We start from the raw sequence: 16879 nt of genomic DNA on the forward strand, positions 1-16879 counted from the left end.
TTGTGGCAGGAGAATGAAAAAAACCCTCTTCTCACAAAAATGTAGATTACTACCTCTGATTACTTGAATGAAAATGTCTAGAAGATTAAAGGGTTTGATAATCTGACAGCATGTTAGGAAGTAAACCTACAGCTCTTGTGAGAATTGGCTTTAAACACTTACCGAGTTCCTTCGCAATAAATCAATTCATAGGTAAAGGTAATTTCCTTAATTACAACTACTAATTGTGAGATCAGTTGCAATTAAATGAAAAACAGCAATATTCTATTGACTGTATGGACAAACTGTAGTTGAAATGCTGACAAGAATATAAACAACTCAATTCAAACTGACAAAGTAATGAAGACATCATTACAGATATAAGATTTTTAACAGCAAAAATGTACGTAAGAGCACTAAATCTCTTACTGACTGATCTGGACCATCTCCTCCAAGAACCCGGAAACCAAATCCAGATTCTTGCTTTCGAAGAAAAACATCCAAATCCTTTGTGTTTGGAGCTAAAAGATAAGATAGGAAAAGATTAGAATCTGCACAGAACAACATTTCAAACAATATAAACAATTAAACTGCTTTGGAATGGAGGAGGTTCACTTATGAAAGTCTAATAAAACAAAGCAGTTAACAAATCATGTAAATAATCACTTAGATTAGTGTGTGGAACACATGTCTCCTCCAGATGTTATTGGATCATGGCTCCTAAGCCCTAGTCAACATACTCAATAGTGAGAGATGTGATGCAGTTTAAGAGTAACAGGGCCAAATATTTTAAGAATCCTTCAGTCAATATGGCCTCGATCCTGTTTGCATAGGTTGAAGAGTAATTGCCCAATTTCTCCCCCCTTCTTTGTATCACTGGTTCGGAACTTAGGGACATGATCAGTTGCACAAATGTTCACAAGGACAACCCATCCAAAAAAGAAACAGCACTTGTGTGGTTTTGTCAACAAGATTTTAGTCTATGACTAATAATACCATGCTCTAGAGAAGAGGATAATTTAAATTTTCAAAATACAAAAATTAGCTTTTAGACATATGCAGTTAATGATTTGTATAGCAGAAACTTCCATTTCTGGTTCAGTTAATTTTCTTTCTGTGGGGGGAACTCTTTAGTTCTCATTTTGTTTCAGATACTACTTCTTTAGCTTATCTTAAAAGGGGGCACCTCTTTCAGGATGTGTCTTTTGGGGGTTTTCATTAGTTGTTCAGACAAGGCAAACAGGAGAAGGGAACAGTGGATCAGGCAGGTATGGTAAAGAAGTGCAGTGGCAATAGCAAGGGAAAAAGAGGGAAGGAGAAAGAACAGAAATACCCAATGGGGTGAGGACATGTATGTGTGGCAGTAGCTACAAGACAAGGAAAGGAAGGGGACAACAGGGTGGGCAGCTGTGCTAACAAGCTGCATGGCAATGCTGAGAGAAAAGAAGAGAGAGAGCTAAGAAGGTGGTGCTAGGGGAATCCTGTTTGACACCTTGGCCACTGGCCTGTCGTGTTCCTCAGGGTTCTGTTTTGTCCCCTATGCTATTTAACATTTGCATGAAACCACTGAGAGATGTTGCCTGGAGTTTCAGAGTTCAGTGTCACCAGCATGTGGATGACAACCAACTCTGTTTCTCCTTCCCATTAAAACCAATGGAAGCTATTTTAGTACTAGAGCAGTGTCTGATATCAGTAATGGACTGGGTGAGAGCAAATAAACTGAAACTTAATCCAGACAATACAGAGGTGTCCTGGGCAGTTGAAGGGCAGGCCAAGGAATAGGGATGCAGCCTGTGCTGGATGAGGTTACAGGTGTGCAGTTTAGATGCACTCCTGTATCTGTCTCTGAGCCTAGGTGCTCAGGTTTCAGTAGTGGCCAGGAGTGCCTTTAAACAGTTAAAATTAGTATAACAGCTGTGTCTGTTCCTGGAGAGGTCTGACCTGGCTTCAGTGACACATACCTTAATTACATCCCAGCTGGATTACTATAACACACTCTATAAGGGATGCCTTTGAAAAGTGCTTGGAAACTTCAGCGGGTCCCAAACACTGCAGGCAGAGAGTTAACTAGGACTAGTTACAGGGATCACATAACCCCTGTTACAGCAGCTCCAGTGGCTGCCAATCTGTTTCTGGATGAAATTCAAAGTGCTAGCTTTAACCTATAAAATAAAGAGGTTACCTGCCTGTAACCATAGTTCTTCTAGTGGTCCTCTGTGAATTCACAAACATGGGTTGTTCTGTGCCTGCGCTGAATGTCTCGGAAGATTTTAGAGCTTAAAAGTACAAAGTTAGTGGGACGTTCCCCTGTGGAGCACATGCTCCACCCACCTAAGATTCCCCTCAGTTGGTTGTTGTGGGTTTTTCGGGCTCTTTGGCCATGTTCTGAAGGTTGTTCTTCCTGATGTTTCGCCAGCCTCTGTAGCCGGCATCTTCAGAGGACTGGAGTAGAAGGAAGAAAAACCTTTAGAACATGGCCAAAGAGCCCGAAAAACCCACAACAACCATCAGATCCCGGACATGAAAGCCTTCGAGAATGCATTCCCCTTAGTTCCTAGAATTTGTCCGCCGGGCAGAAGAATAATATAACCCATGACGGACAGAGGGCAGAATGCATGGGATGTGTGAATTCACTGAGGACCTCTAGAAGAACTATGGTTACAGGTAGGTAACCTCTTTTTCTTCTTCGTGGCCTCTGTGAATGCACACAAATGGGTGACTGGCAAGTTTCACTTACCAGATGGTGGAATGTCACAGGAGGAAGGATGCCAATACAAATTTGCCAAATCCAGCATCATTGCACGCTCTCATATCTAGGTGGTAATGCCTGACAAAGGTCAATGGGGTAGACCATGTAGCACATGCTGGGAGGCAGTAGATGTTGACAGCACTCCAGTGGAATGTGCATTGAAATGACCAGGGGGTGGTTTGCCTTATAGTTCATATGCCAGAGAAATAGTCTGGACTATCCATCTGGAAAAGTCTGTTAGTTTTCCTGAAAGCCTTAGTTCTGTCAATATAAAATGCAAGAGAGCGTCTTATGTCTAGCATGTGGAGCATGCACTCTAGAGAGATTGATGGTGATGGGAAAACGATGGTAATATAATTGGTTGATTTAGATGAAATTCTGATACAATCTTGGACAGAAAAGAAACATCAAAATACAAAGTCACCTTGTCTGGATGAAACTGGATAAAGGGTGGATCAGAACGAACAGTAGCAAGCTCACTGGCTCCTTTAGCAGATGTTATAGCCACCAGAAAAGATGTCTTTAGAGAAAGCAACCTAAGATTTGAAGAGGCCATTGCTCGAATGGTGGGCGCATGAGAGCATTAAGGACAATTTGTAGTGACCATTGGGTAATAATACGTTGATGTGGTGTACGGATGTTATTGAGTCCTTTGAGGAATTTTTTAACCATAGGGTGAGATAAAAATTTTGCTGACGTAGAGTAATCTGGCTGATGGGCAACGATGGCTGATATATGGACTTTTAAAGTGGAATGAGAGAGTCCAAATTCAAAGAGATGAGGTAAGAAGGTAAGTAGTGTCTTCAAGGAAACAGGTATTGCAGGTAAGTAATTTATTTCCATATAATTAAGGAACGCTTTCCACTTATTTGCATATAGAAGCTGAGTTGATAGTATTTGCGCTCGATCCAAGATGTGATTCAAGGCGGGAGTATCCTTCAAGCTGTCGAGTTCAATGATGGAAGGTCTGGATAGTAGACCATCCCGTCGTTCTGCGTTAGAAGGTCGGGAACCAGAGAGAGTCTAAGCGAGTCTATCAACATCAACCTGACGTGAGTGAACCACGGTTGCCTCGGCCACTAGGAAGCGAAGAGGATCACATTCAGTTGAAAGTGTCGGAGGTGGATAATTGTCCGTTGTATGAGTGGTATTGGTGAGAATAGATAAAGTAATTCCCTGTTTGAATCCGTCATAAACGCGTTCCCCAATGGAGTTCTCGTCTGCTCCGGCTTGAGAGCAATAGACACTGCATTTGGCATTCGCACTCGAAGCGAAGCCATCGATGATAGGTACTCTCCAACGGCGACAGAGTTGAGTGAAAATGGTATCCTTGAGGGACCACTTGTGAGTCCTCGATGTCATATGGCTGGGATGATCTGCTATGTAATTGTCATCTGTGGAAATATGTACTGCAATAGGGAAGATGTGATGCTGGTAACACCACAGGTCGATGGCTAAGTACAGGAGGGATAAAGAATGTGTTCCTCCCTGTTTGTTTAAATAATATAGGGCAGTTGTATTGTCTGTTGCCAATTGCACCACTCAACCTTCAATGATTGGAAGAAAGGCATGGAAAGCTCTAATGATTGCTAAGAGCTCGAGATGGTTGATGTGAAGTGACTGTTCTTGTCTCGTCCATAGGCCATGAATTTTGTGATGAAGACAATGTGCTCCCCAGCCGGACAGGCTGGAGTCAGTGGTGACCTGCACCATCGGATGGAAGAGCAGGAATGGTTGTCCAATACGGAGGTTTAATATCCATGTCCACCAAGTCAGTTGATTGGCTAACTCTGGTGTCACAGTCAATTTCATGGATGGGTGGTCTATCACTGGGTTGAATAGTGGCAGGTACCACGATTGGAGCGACCTCGTTTTGAGTCGGGCACGATGGATTACTGATGTTGTGGATGCCATGAGCTCAAGGAGGTCTTGAACATGATGGGCTGGGACGGAAGTTTGAGATTTTAAAAAAAATGGAAATTTCCTTCTTTAGCCTTATAACTCATTCCAGGGGGATGAAGGCCCTGGCTTGCATGGAGTCGAAGAGGGCTCCGATGTAGGTGACTGTCTGTGCTGGTTCAAGATGAGATTTTGTATAGTTTACTTTGAGTCCAAGGTTCTGAAGTGTGTCAAGCGTGATGGTTGTAGCTCTCATGGCATTTTGGTACGACGTTACAACTATCAGCCAGCCGTCTATGTATGGGTAGATGTCTATACCCTGAAGGTGGAGATGTGCTGCGACTGGTGCCATGCACTTCGTGAAAGTCCTCAGCGTTGTGGAAAGCCTGAATGGCAGGGAACAGAATTGGTAGACAATGTTGTCGAATTGGAATCTGAGAAATTTTTGATGAGATGGATGGATTGAAATATAGGGGTAAGCGTCCTGTAGACTGATCACAACAAACCATTCTCCCCTTTATCTGGGGTTTTCAAAAAGGCTGGCATCGATGGGACTGATTTCGATTCCGAAAGGATGATGTTGCTGGTGGTGGACCTTGAAAAGACCTGTGAACTGGTTGTGATCTGAATTGTCGATATGGCTGGAATCTCTGATAACGATTGTTGTTGAAATGATTGTGGATCGAATGTCTGTATTGAGGTCATTGGTATCGAAAGGATTGTTGGTTGGTGTATGATCTTGCCATTTTCCGTATTTTATAAAGGTTTTCCATAGTCTCGTCTGTTTTCTGATTAAAGAGACCTGTGCTGTTGAAGGGAAGGTGTTCTATCCTTGACTTGGCATCATTAGATGGTCCGGTGGATCTAAGCCAGGCATGTCAGAGTAATGCTATCGAGGATGCTAGGGTCTTCAATGCTGCATCAGCCACATGTCAAGCCACAATCCTTTGTAGTTTTGCCAGTGAGGGGGCCTCAGTATGGGCTTTAATCAGTTCAGTTTTAATTGATTCAGGTGCAGATTCCAGTATCAGGAGAATTTTGTTCCAAAGCTGGTACTGATAAGCAGCCATCGCCGCTTGATAGTTGGCGATTCTAAGTGAAAAGGATTGCAGCAAATAAATTCTTCTACTGGTGATGTCAATTTTCCGACCCTCCTTATAGTAGGGTCCACTGAAGACTTATTTCTGGCTCTGGAGTGGTTGGACTCAACAATTATAGAATTGGGAGTAGGATGTTTGGCCAAAAACTCGGTGTCCGTTCCATGCGTCTTGTACAGGTTTTCAGTCTGTCTTGAGATTTTCAGTGTAGACGGTGGCTTATCCTATGCTTCCTTGATTAGTTTGCACACCGATGGAATAAAAGTAAGACTAAGTGGAGGTGTCCTTTCTTGATTAATGTCGTCGAAGATCAGATCTGCCTCAGGTGATGGAGGTTCATTGACATGTAGTTGTAGGGATTTGGCCATTCTGGATATCAACTGTGAATAAGAAGTGAAATCCTCTGAAGGAGATAGAGGATGATTATCGATAGCATCTGAGGTTGGTGTAGGGAGGTTGGACGGTAAGGTAGTGTGTATCACACATGCTTCGGCTCTTGATAATATGAATGTCCTTGGTATGCCTCCATGTGATATGGATCGCAATACAAGACAACTTCCTCCACATCAAAATAATGGTACCATGGAAAATTGGTATACTGGTAGTATTCTACGTATGGAGGCATATATCGAGGAGGAGAAATATACTTCTGTTTATTCGTGAAGGCTTTCATGGCTGGGATCTAATGGTTGTTGTGGGTTTTTCAGGCTCTTTGGCTGTGTTCTGAAGTTTGTTCTTCCTAACGTTTCACCAGTCTCTGTGGCCAGCATCTTCAGAGGACAGCACTCTGTGCTCTGGTGTAGTTGGCTTCGGAGTTGAGTATTTATGGCTGTGAAATGGGCTTTTGCCTTTTTCTGTAGATGGGTGATTAATGTGTCTTGTTGTGGGTGTATTGTTGTGATAAGAAGGAGAGATTATCTGTCACTGTGGTTGATGGATGTCATTAGCTGGTCTTTTGTGTGTAGTGATCCCCGGTCCTTGTGGCTGGGTAGAATTTGTTGACCTTTTGCACACTGTATTTTTGAGAGCTGGGAGCCAAGTTTTGTTAAATTTCGAACTTTCCTCTTTTTTGTTGAAGTTCTGCTGGTGCTTGTGGATTTCAATGGCTTCCCTGTGCAGTCTGACGTAATGATTGCTCGTGTTGTCCAGTATTTTTGTATTTTGAAATAGAATTTCATGTCCAGTTTGTTTTACGGCATGTTCAGCTACTGCAGATTTTGCTGGTTGTTTTAGTCTGCAGCGTCTCTCGTGTTCTTTGATTCTGGTGTGGATGCTTCGTTTTGTGGTTCCAATATATACCTGGCCACAACTGCAAGGCATCTGGTATACTCCTGCAGTGGTGAGGGGGTCCCTTCTGTCCTTTGCTGACCATAACATTTGTTGTATTTTTGTGGTGGGCTTGAATACTCTTTGTAGGTTGTGTTTTTTCAAGTTTCCTCATGCAGTCCATGACCCCTTTGATGTATGGCAGAAATACTTTATTTGTGAGTGGCTGTTTTTCTTCTTCAGTGCGGTGTTGTTTTCTTGGTTTGAATGCTCCTGTGATTTCATTTTTGGAGTAGCCATTTGCCTGTAGGGCCTAATTCAGATGGTTGAATTCAGTGCTGAGAAACTGAGCTTCACAGTTCCGATTTGCACAGTCTACCAGTGTTTTGATTATGCCTCTCCCACCAAAACTATATGGACTCCCCAAAATCCCCAAGGACTCAATCCCACTCAGGCCCATTGTAAGTGCCATCAGCTCCCCAACATATGAATTAGCCAAACACCTAGTGACCCTCCTACAGGCCCACATTGGACAAACCTCATTCTACATCAAAGACTCAGGACATTTCATAAGTAAGATCAGCACCCTAAAACTCAACCCTGGGCACAGACTGATCAGCTTTGATGTGGTATCCCTGTTCACTAAGGTACCAATAAAGGACACTCTCACTCAACCAGGAGATCTTTCCAGAAGATATCAAGGCCCTCTTCCAACACTGCCTAATGACCAGCTATTTCCAGTGGGATATTGAATTCTATGAACAGACAGATGGAGTGGCCAGGGGGAGCCCCCTCAGCCCGGTTACAGCAAACTTCTACATGGAGCATTTCGAAAAACTTGCCCTGGCTTCGGCACCACTCGCACTCACAGTCTGGTCCCGATATGTGGATGACACCTTTACAATTTGAAGCCACAGTGAAGAAAAATTGGAAGAATTTCTCAACCATCTCAACAGCATCCACCCAAATATACAATTCACCATAGAAAAAGAAATAGGGGCCAACTCCTGTTCTTAGGTGTCATGGTCCTACGCAAAACTGACCTCTGACTGGGACACAAGGTCTACAGAAAACCCACCCACACACACTGGTACCTATACAAAAAGGAGCTGCTGAGGCCATAAAGAGCAGGAAACCAGAGGGAGAGACTGTTGAAGAGATGGGAGAGGGGCAGGAAACCAAAAGTGGGAAAAGGCAAAGAAACAGAACTAACTGATAGGGAAATGTTGATTAATTGATTGGAAAATAGGAAGGTATCAATTTAGGTGTTGATTAGAAGAGGAAATACTAATATAGTTGCTAAAAATCGCTCAGAAACACGCTTTATTCTTCTGGAGATCCGATCAGCACAGTGGAAAAAAGGAACTGAGGGGAATCTTAGGTGGGCAGAGCATGTGCTCCACAGGGGAACATCCCACTAACTTTGTACTTTTAAGCTCTAAAATCTTCCGAGACATTCAGCGCAGGCGCAGAACAACCCATTTGTGTGCATTCACAGAGGCTACGAAGAACCTAAACTACAGTAGTGCTTCAACTTACGAATGTCCCTACTTACGAACATTTTGACTTACGAACAGCTCCGGTTGCAACATTTTGCTTCAACTTGCGAACGGAGCTTCCACTTATGAACAGAAACAGGCAGGGAAAAAGGCAAGCAATTCAGATTTCTAACTAGGTAGCGACGAGGCTGCTTTGTACTGTAGCTCTTTCACTTTCAGCAGTTAGAGTGTGTGTTGTCGTTGTTGGAGTCTTGGGAGAGCCTCCTTCTGCTCCGGAGTGAGGGTGTATATGTCTGCAGTGAGGTAAGCTGTTGTTTTCTCCTTTTAAAAAACTGTTCTGGGTGGGTTTTGGCTGGGACGGATATATTTCTGTGCTTGTGGGAATAAATGGGAGAGAGAAGATAGCAGACAAAAATGACTTAAACTTGGTCCTGCTCTAGCCACACTGTCCCCCCAAATGGCAAAGGACAGCCAGCACCAACTATTCTGTGGAAAGGATCCTTATGAACTGTGCTTCTTTCTGATTTTATTATTATTATTATTATTATTATTATTATTATTATTATTATTATTATTATTATTATTATTATTATTATTATTATTATTATTATTATTATTATTATTATTATTATTATTATTATTATTATTATTATTTTCTGTGCAAGCCACTTTGAAAAGTCCTGTAGAATATTAAATAATTGTAAATAAACATCATATTTCCTCATATTTACAATTATTATTTGTTTTAGTATTGGAGTGTTCCTTTTGATAGCAATTTACTGTTAAATTGTTTTCAAATGTTCATGCAAGTCTCTTAAGTCCTACAATGTCATTTAAGTAATTCCTTAATGAAACTTTTCTCATGCAAACAACTAGTATAGCTCAATCAAGTGTCCTAACAAAATCTGCAGCTGGAGGATTGCTGAAGGGCACAACACAAATGAAAAGTCCCATAAAATCTGGATGAGTTAAATAGTATTAACTAGGTCAATGTCAGAAGCTGACTGCTGGCTTTCCCTTCCCCTTACTTCACATATGCTGGTTAATGAGTTTCTAAGGGACAGTGCTAGGCTATTTGCATTAGAGTCAGATTTACTGAGAACAAAGTATGAAGTGAAAACAGTATATGGTAATAAAATTCAAAGATGGGAATGTGCATAGCCATATAACCTTGTCACCCAGCAGGCCAACAGAGAAAATCCATGGGGCTTATGCCCTGTTTATAATCCTCTAGGAAGACTACACTGGTAGAACCCCAGAACAATATTATCCTAGATATGAAATAACACAGGCTATATAGGATTTACTCTGACTTATTGATTTCATTCAAACCATTTGTCAAACAACAATATCACCAATTGTCACCTAATGACCCCTGAACTCTATTGCCTGGACAGTTACCAAGTCAAATATCTAAAAGCCAATCCCCAAATCCCATTTTGTCATTACAAATTTTTAGCTGCATGACCAATGATTTGCCAAGTTACCAATTTATGGCTGAAACTGGCGTAAATTTATTCCATACATGCCAGATAACGTTATCATCTGGTGATGGAAATCTTTCATTTAATTAAGTAAAAAAAAACTTCCTATCTCTTCTCCCCCCACTCCCTTGTAATGCTCTGCAGGATTTTTTAAAGCTTTTTCTTCAGGTTCCTCTCTTGCTGGAGGCTGGACATCATAGCTATCATAACTATCTTGGCTCTGGATATAACTACTCTAAACAAGGATGTTTTACTCCATTCAAATCAGCCTTTGTTCTTTATCTGTAACTAAACCTGGAGTTTTACATTTTTGCAAATATTAAGTGTCTTAATTATTGTTTCACATTTGATTAATATGACATGATTACTCAGAGCAAAAAGTAAATGTTTATTATCTACACAAATAAAGCAAAAAGTGCTCCTCATCAGAGACACTCTTCCTACTAATCAATGCCGATTTCAAAAAATATAAAAGTGTATACAAGAAGTTTGTAGTACTTTTTAAATATATGAATCAATGACCACATTGTTATCCCACAGAATTCCTCAAGTGCAGCACAGCACTAAAGGCAGATTAGATTGCTGTTCCTCTCAGGGGTATTCATAGTGACTCTTGGCCAGAGAACTGAAAGCCAGCAATATGCTTTTTAAGGCACTCAGATAACATTGCTCTAATGTGCACCATATCCCAAGAGATATCGTGAAAGGAACCAGGTGCACTCCTCATTGCACTTGAAATTCTTAGAATAAAACATTTCAAGAAAGGAGATATCTATCTATCTATCTATCTATCTGTCTGTCTGTCTGTCTGTCTGTCTGTCTGTCTGTCTGTCTATCTATCTATCTATCTATCTATCTATCTATCTATCTATCTATCTATCTATCTATCTATCTATCTATCTATCTGGGACTATTTCCTTTCAGAGGGACATGGACCATTTAAACAAACTTCTTGGGGAAATAATGCCCTGAGACTAAGGGCTTGTTCACCCTTTGAAATCTGGTATGATCCCATCAGTGTTTAAATGATCCTTATCTTTAGTACAATCTATTTTAACTGGAGTATCCATCTGTGAAGGCACAAGGAAGAGCTATTTTTCATCTCAATGAATCCTCCTAAAACATTGCATGCCCTACCCTTATACCAAAAAGACACGGGCCAACTCATTTTAAGTAGAAACTCAAGTGGACAAGGTCTTTTTTCCATGCCAAATAGTACTATCAGGGAACCATATATGTCAGTGTGGACATGCTCTAACTCAATGCTTAACTTAACACAGTCAAGAAACAACAACACCTTGTTTCTGCAGAACAACACCCATGCTTCAGACTACATGTCTAGTGACATATGCCTTAGTCGTATCGCATTTGGATTATTGTAAAATGCTCTATGTGGAGCTACCTTTGAAGAATGTTTGAAAACCTCAGATGGTCCAAAATACTAAGGCCAAACTATTGACTGGAACAGTTACAAGGAGTATATAACTGCTATACTCCATTTGCTCCACTAGCTGCCAACTCTTTTTTGGACCTAATGCTGGTTATGATTTACAAAGCCCTACGTCGCTTAGATACAGACTATTTTGAAGTCTACATTCTGCCCCCTCTATGAACTTTCTCAGTTTTTAAGTTCTCTGAGCGTAGTGCTTCTCAATACCTTACCATCCTCCACTGGTACATCTGATGGAGCTAAGATAGCTTTTACAGTAGTTGACCCAAAGCAGTGGAACTACCTTCCACACTGCCCTTGCACTGGGCAGGTGAACAATTCAGGCAGGTTTTTGGCTGCTGATCACATAGCAAAGAAATGAACTTTTAATATGGGATGCCACATTTTCTTTTGCTCTTTAAAGATCTTTTTTTAATTAGGGTGCCTTTTTTGTGATTGTAAGTTCATGGTATTTTAATATTAATACTACACTGCATTTTTAATATTTTAATCTAGGTATGTGTCCTCTCTCTCTCTCCATATCCATTCTATCAGCTCCTTTGAGTCCAAACATTTCCCACAGATTTCAAAAAGATTGCTATTCCGCCCCCACCCCCCAAATGGTGCTATGCTTTATACTGTGGGTCAGTTAAATCAACGTCACTCCTCTTAGGCACTGTAGTATGCAAGAATAAAGAGAAATTAGGGGATGCGGGGGAATCTGTTCCTTTAATATTTGTACCAGTTAAAATTAACAGGAGTAATTATGGTGATGAGAATAGTGCATAATTTTAAAACAAAAAGGTTTCTAACCCTTGAACTTTATTACCTAACCTGAGAAAATTCAACTTCCCATTGCATATCTTGTGGAAAGAAATGCACTTTGGCAATGTTTAGAGGCACTCTTTTTATCATACCACTTTTTAAAGGAACAAGCTTTAAATCACAGTTCAGAAAATATTCCCAACAACTGTGTAAAAATCAGGTATATGTACTCACGTTTGTCTTCAAATAATGTTTTAGACTTCAGATAGACTTCTGAAGGATCTAGCTTTGGTGAAGCTGACCGTATAGTACTGGGCGGAAAAGGAATGGGATGTGGAACTGACTCACTGATGGCCTCCTGGCTTCCTGAATTTTCCTGCTTATCTACTTTCTGAAATACACAGAATAATACATGCGAACTAATTTTATTTTTTTAATATATATTTTAATTTTCCTTTTTATGCTGCTTTTCTCCCAATTAAGGAGCCCAAGATAGCTCACAACTTATTAAAAAAAGAAATTGAGTAAAACCATTAAAAACTACAACATTACAACTAATATTACATAACATAACTAGTATATTTATCACTTATGTTATATAAAATTATTATAACATTTAAAACAATTAAACATATAAAAAAATTAAAACAGTTTTAAAAACTGTTACAAACCCCTTAGAGACATACCTAAAATAATAAGTTACAAAATGATTCATACTATGGGTTTTCAATGGTTTGCACCTTATCTCCTCCCAATAATTCATTCTATCAAAGCACACTGGTCCCAACATAATATATTTTAAAAGCCCACTTTCTCCATAAAGGGTAGTATGTTACTAAAGTGTAGCATGTTAGGGTCTTAAAATCTATACATTATAGGGTTTAAGACCCTAACACTGTTGTACTATTGTTGGAAGTAAATACAAAAAAGAGCTGAACTTCACAGCAACACATAAATGACAATGTTTTAATACTACAGATAATTGCTAAGTCCAAAGATAAACATTTTAAAATGAAGTAGTACTGTTGGAAATGAATTTCACTGCTCTGTCTAGAAAACAAACAGAAGTGATACACATTATGAAAATCATGTGTTCCTCCTCTACGACCTCTGCATTCCACTAGTGGTATATGTTTTACTAGTAGGGAAGACATCCACATAAAATATAGCAAACACAGCTACGAATATTATTTAAAAAGTACTATTCACACTTGTAATGAAATATGAAAGCCTTACAATTATTTTCTATTGAACAGCTGAGCAAGAGCCTTTAGACTTCTCATGCTCTTTTTACGCATGTGAGAAGGTAACCAATATATGTGAAACTGAAATAGTGACAGTGAAATAGGGCTAACACAAACAATGGGTTATATATATATACTTTATTGTTACGGCATCAAGCCATACAAAATTGAATGCAAAACTTCAAAGACTGCCATGCACTACAAAGTCATACAAAAGGTAAAATATCTAAAACAGCAAATATAGCAATGTAAGGCCAAGGTCTAAGGGTTTAACTGTCTAGTTAAAATTTCGCTACTAGTTCTGTAGTAGTCCGATTTTGGTCGGTTAACAATTGATTACAGTAGTCTGAATCCGATTGGCCTGCCGTATCTTTTAAGAGTGGTGTAATATATTTTCCTCGGATCTTATTATGCCTGTTACACCTGAGCATCATGTGCTCGATAGATTCTATCTCACCAGAGCCACAAGGGTAGAATCTCTGTTCCCTCAGGATTTTCTTGAATCTGCCTTCCAACACCGCAGAAGGGAAAGGCTCGCATCTAGCCAGAGTAAAGGCTTTCCTAAACTTGTACGTTTCCAGCTGTGATAGGTAGGCCATAGGGAGCGGACGATATTTATGCATGTCTGTTGCTCTAAAATTGGGGCATCTACTGAGATCTACCTGTCTCTCCATATCCATTAATCTCTGTTTAAGGGCTGATTTTGCTTCAGCCCATTGCATGCTTAATATTGTTTGAGGAGAGAAGCCCATTACTTGCAATTTATTTAGGACCGCTTTTAACCAGCTCGATTGGAAGTTGTCCTCTAGGACAGTGGTTCTTAACCTTTTTGAAAGAAACGCCCCCTTGAGCCATTGAGGAAGTTATCATCGCCCCCCTCCCCGTGGTGATGATATCTTTTATTTATTTATTTATTTATTTATTTATTTATTTATTTATTTATTTATTTATTTATTTATTTATTTATTTATTTATTTATTTATTTATACACTTAAATCCAATGACTCCTGAAAACAAAATTCAATTCCAAGAAAATGAAATGCCCCCCAAAAGTAACATTTTATGATTTAGTTGCAAGTGAATTTTAAGACGCAAAAAGAAATATAAAAAGGGCATAAAATATACCGCAATGCAGGAACTAAAAATTTCAAGACGAAAACTCTGAAACTAAATTAAGATTGGAGGAAAATATATATTCATGCACACTGTAAAAAGGCTGCAGCCATCTTCACAGGTTTGGCTTGCTCCAGAGCCCCCCTACTGCCCCCTTCTGCTCCAGCGCCCCCACACCGCCCCTTTTCGTTCTACCGCCCCCCTGAAAAATGAAATCGCCCCCTGGGGGGCATTATCGCCCACGTTAAGAACCACTGCTCTAGGAGTAGGTGTGTTAATCCCTGTGACTGAAAGTTTATTTTAAGCCAGTACTGAAGGGAGGCTAGTTTAATTTTGGCTGCCATTTTTAGTGAGCCAGTCTCTAATCGGATTTGTGCATTCGTTACGCATCTAGGGACTTCAAGTATTGCTCTAAGGAATTTTGACTGAACTCGCTCTATCGGGTCAAAACTACTGGGTGAAGGTTCCGGTGAGGGAGAAGGGAGCGTCTGTAGTGAGCTCCGCTCCCTATCTAAAAAATAGTTTTAACAATGGGTTATACAATCTGCTGGACCAGGCACTTCTCAAACTTCTGGAAGCATCTCATGGCATATATGCCCTTATATTCCACTTATTAAGCTGCCTGATATGCTACCACAGAGAAACTAATTCTGCCCTGCTTTCTTCCTATAAATCTCTAGTGCAGTATGAAAAATCATGGACAAATGGAAGTAAAAATGCAGAGCCTTTAAACATAGTGATACATATATATGCCTTACTATCATATTTTACAAGAATTACAGACGGCCTTTCAAATATTACTTTGTTCTTATCTTGCAGTCATTCAATTCTACCTTTCCCCCCTCTGTTTCAAGCATCTGCTAAAGTGGAGTGAAGATGGAATAACCTTGCTCTTGAATTTAATACATAAACTAGAACTTTCTGCGTCTCATCCCAACACTTCCCAAGTAGAGACAACATTATTAGGTCTGCAGTAAAATTTACTGATATACTGCATGTTATGCTCTTTCAGTACTAAAAACTATAAATACATGAAAATGATAAAATGCCTTTTGTAGGAAAAATGTTAAATGCTTAGAAAGGGTATGGTGTTTAAACATGTCAACAAACCCACTGAGTTATTTCCACCACTGACAGCAATTTCTTCTTATTATTATTTATTATTTATTTTATTTATATCCCACCTATCTGGTCGGTTAAGACCACTTTAGGCGGCTAACAACATAAAATAACACAATAAAATATATATAACACAATTTTTACATGGTAAACACATTTAAACAAGAAGGGAACTAATGGTAGGAAGGAGAGAGAAGAGGACATCAGGAATTGTTTGGAGGGAAGGCCTGCCGAGGCATCCATGTTTTTAATGGATTTTTAAAGATACACAGTGAGGGAGCTGCATGAATCTCAGGAGGTATGTTGCTCCAGAGGCAAGGAGCCACCGCCGAGAAGGCCCGATTTCTTGTCTTTTCCTTCAGGGCCTCTCTCGGCGTTAGGCTCCTCAACCTCACCTCCTGGCTCACACGAGTGACACGGGTAGATCTTGGTGGGAGTAGGCGTTCTGCCAAGTATCGAGGCCCTAAACCGTTTAGGGCTTTGTACGTAAGCATCAACACTTTGAAGTCAATGCAGAACCGGATGGGCAGCCAATGCAATGCGGCCAGAGTGGGTGAGATATGTTGATATTTCTTCACTCCGCTAAGTAGTCTGGCCACCGCATTCTGCACCACCTGTAGTTTCCGCAGCAGCCTCAAAGGCAGCCCCACGTAGAGCGCATTGCAGTGGTCTAATCTTGAGATTACGAGTGCATGCACCAAGGTAGTGAGCGCCCCAACATCAAGGTAGGACCGCAGCTGGGCTATCCGCCTAAGATGAAAAAAGGCGGTGCGGACCACCGACGCCACCTGAGATTCCATAGTGAGCGCCGGGTCCAGATAGATCTCCAAGCTGCAGACCCCGTCCCTGGTGGGCAGAGTCACCCCCCCCAAAAGAGAGGGAGTTTCCCAAACCCCCAATTGTGGGGGTGCCCACCCTCAGTACCTCCGTCTTGTCTGGTTTCAGCCTCAGCCCGTTCTCCTGCATCCACTGCAGTACAGTCCCCAGGCAGCGCTGAAGGGACAGAACGGCATCTCCTGCGGTTTGTGAAAAGGAGATGTAGAGCTGAGTGTCATAGGCATATTGATGACACAAGGCTCCACACCCCCTGATGACCTCACCCAGCGGCCTCATGTAGATGTTAAACAGCATTGGGGAGATAATCGACCCCTGTGGAACCCCACAATTGAGACTCCACAGGGCCGAGACACTCTCCCCAAGCTGCACTCTCTGGGGCCGGTCCTCCAAGAAGGAACG

The 16879-nt window shown here is 40.8% G+C and overlaps 1 protein-coding gene across 6 annotated transcripts in view; it reads right to left on the bottom strand.

The window, feature by feature from the left end:
- The window catches only part of MAGI3 (membrane associated guanylate kinase, WW and PDZ domain containing 3), a 184500-nt gene that overhangs the window by 45077 nt on the left and 122544 nt on the right, over positions 1-16879 (bottom strand). For all 6 annotated transcript variants that reach the window (XR_013545117.1, XR_013545116.1, XM_072997166.2 and 3 more), the window contains exons 12-13: positions 12402-12558; positions 409-500 (exon numbers count right to left, since the gene is read on the bottom strand). Coding sequence is in view for 4 of the 6 variants with exons in the window: in XM_072997166.2 (XP_072853267.2) it covers positions 409-500; positions 12402-12558 (249 nt within the window). In the remaining 2 variants the exon portion in view is untranslated. The remainder of the gene's footprint in view (positions 1-408; positions 501-12401; positions 12559-16879) is intronic.

This window comes from Pogona vitticeps, chromosome 4 (assembly GCF_051106095.1).
Source record: "Pogona vitticeps strain Pit_001003342236 chromosome 4, PviZW2.1, whole genome shotgun sequence".
NCBI lineage: Eukaryota > Metazoa > Chordata > Lepidosauria > Squamata > Agamidae > Pogona > Pogona vitticeps.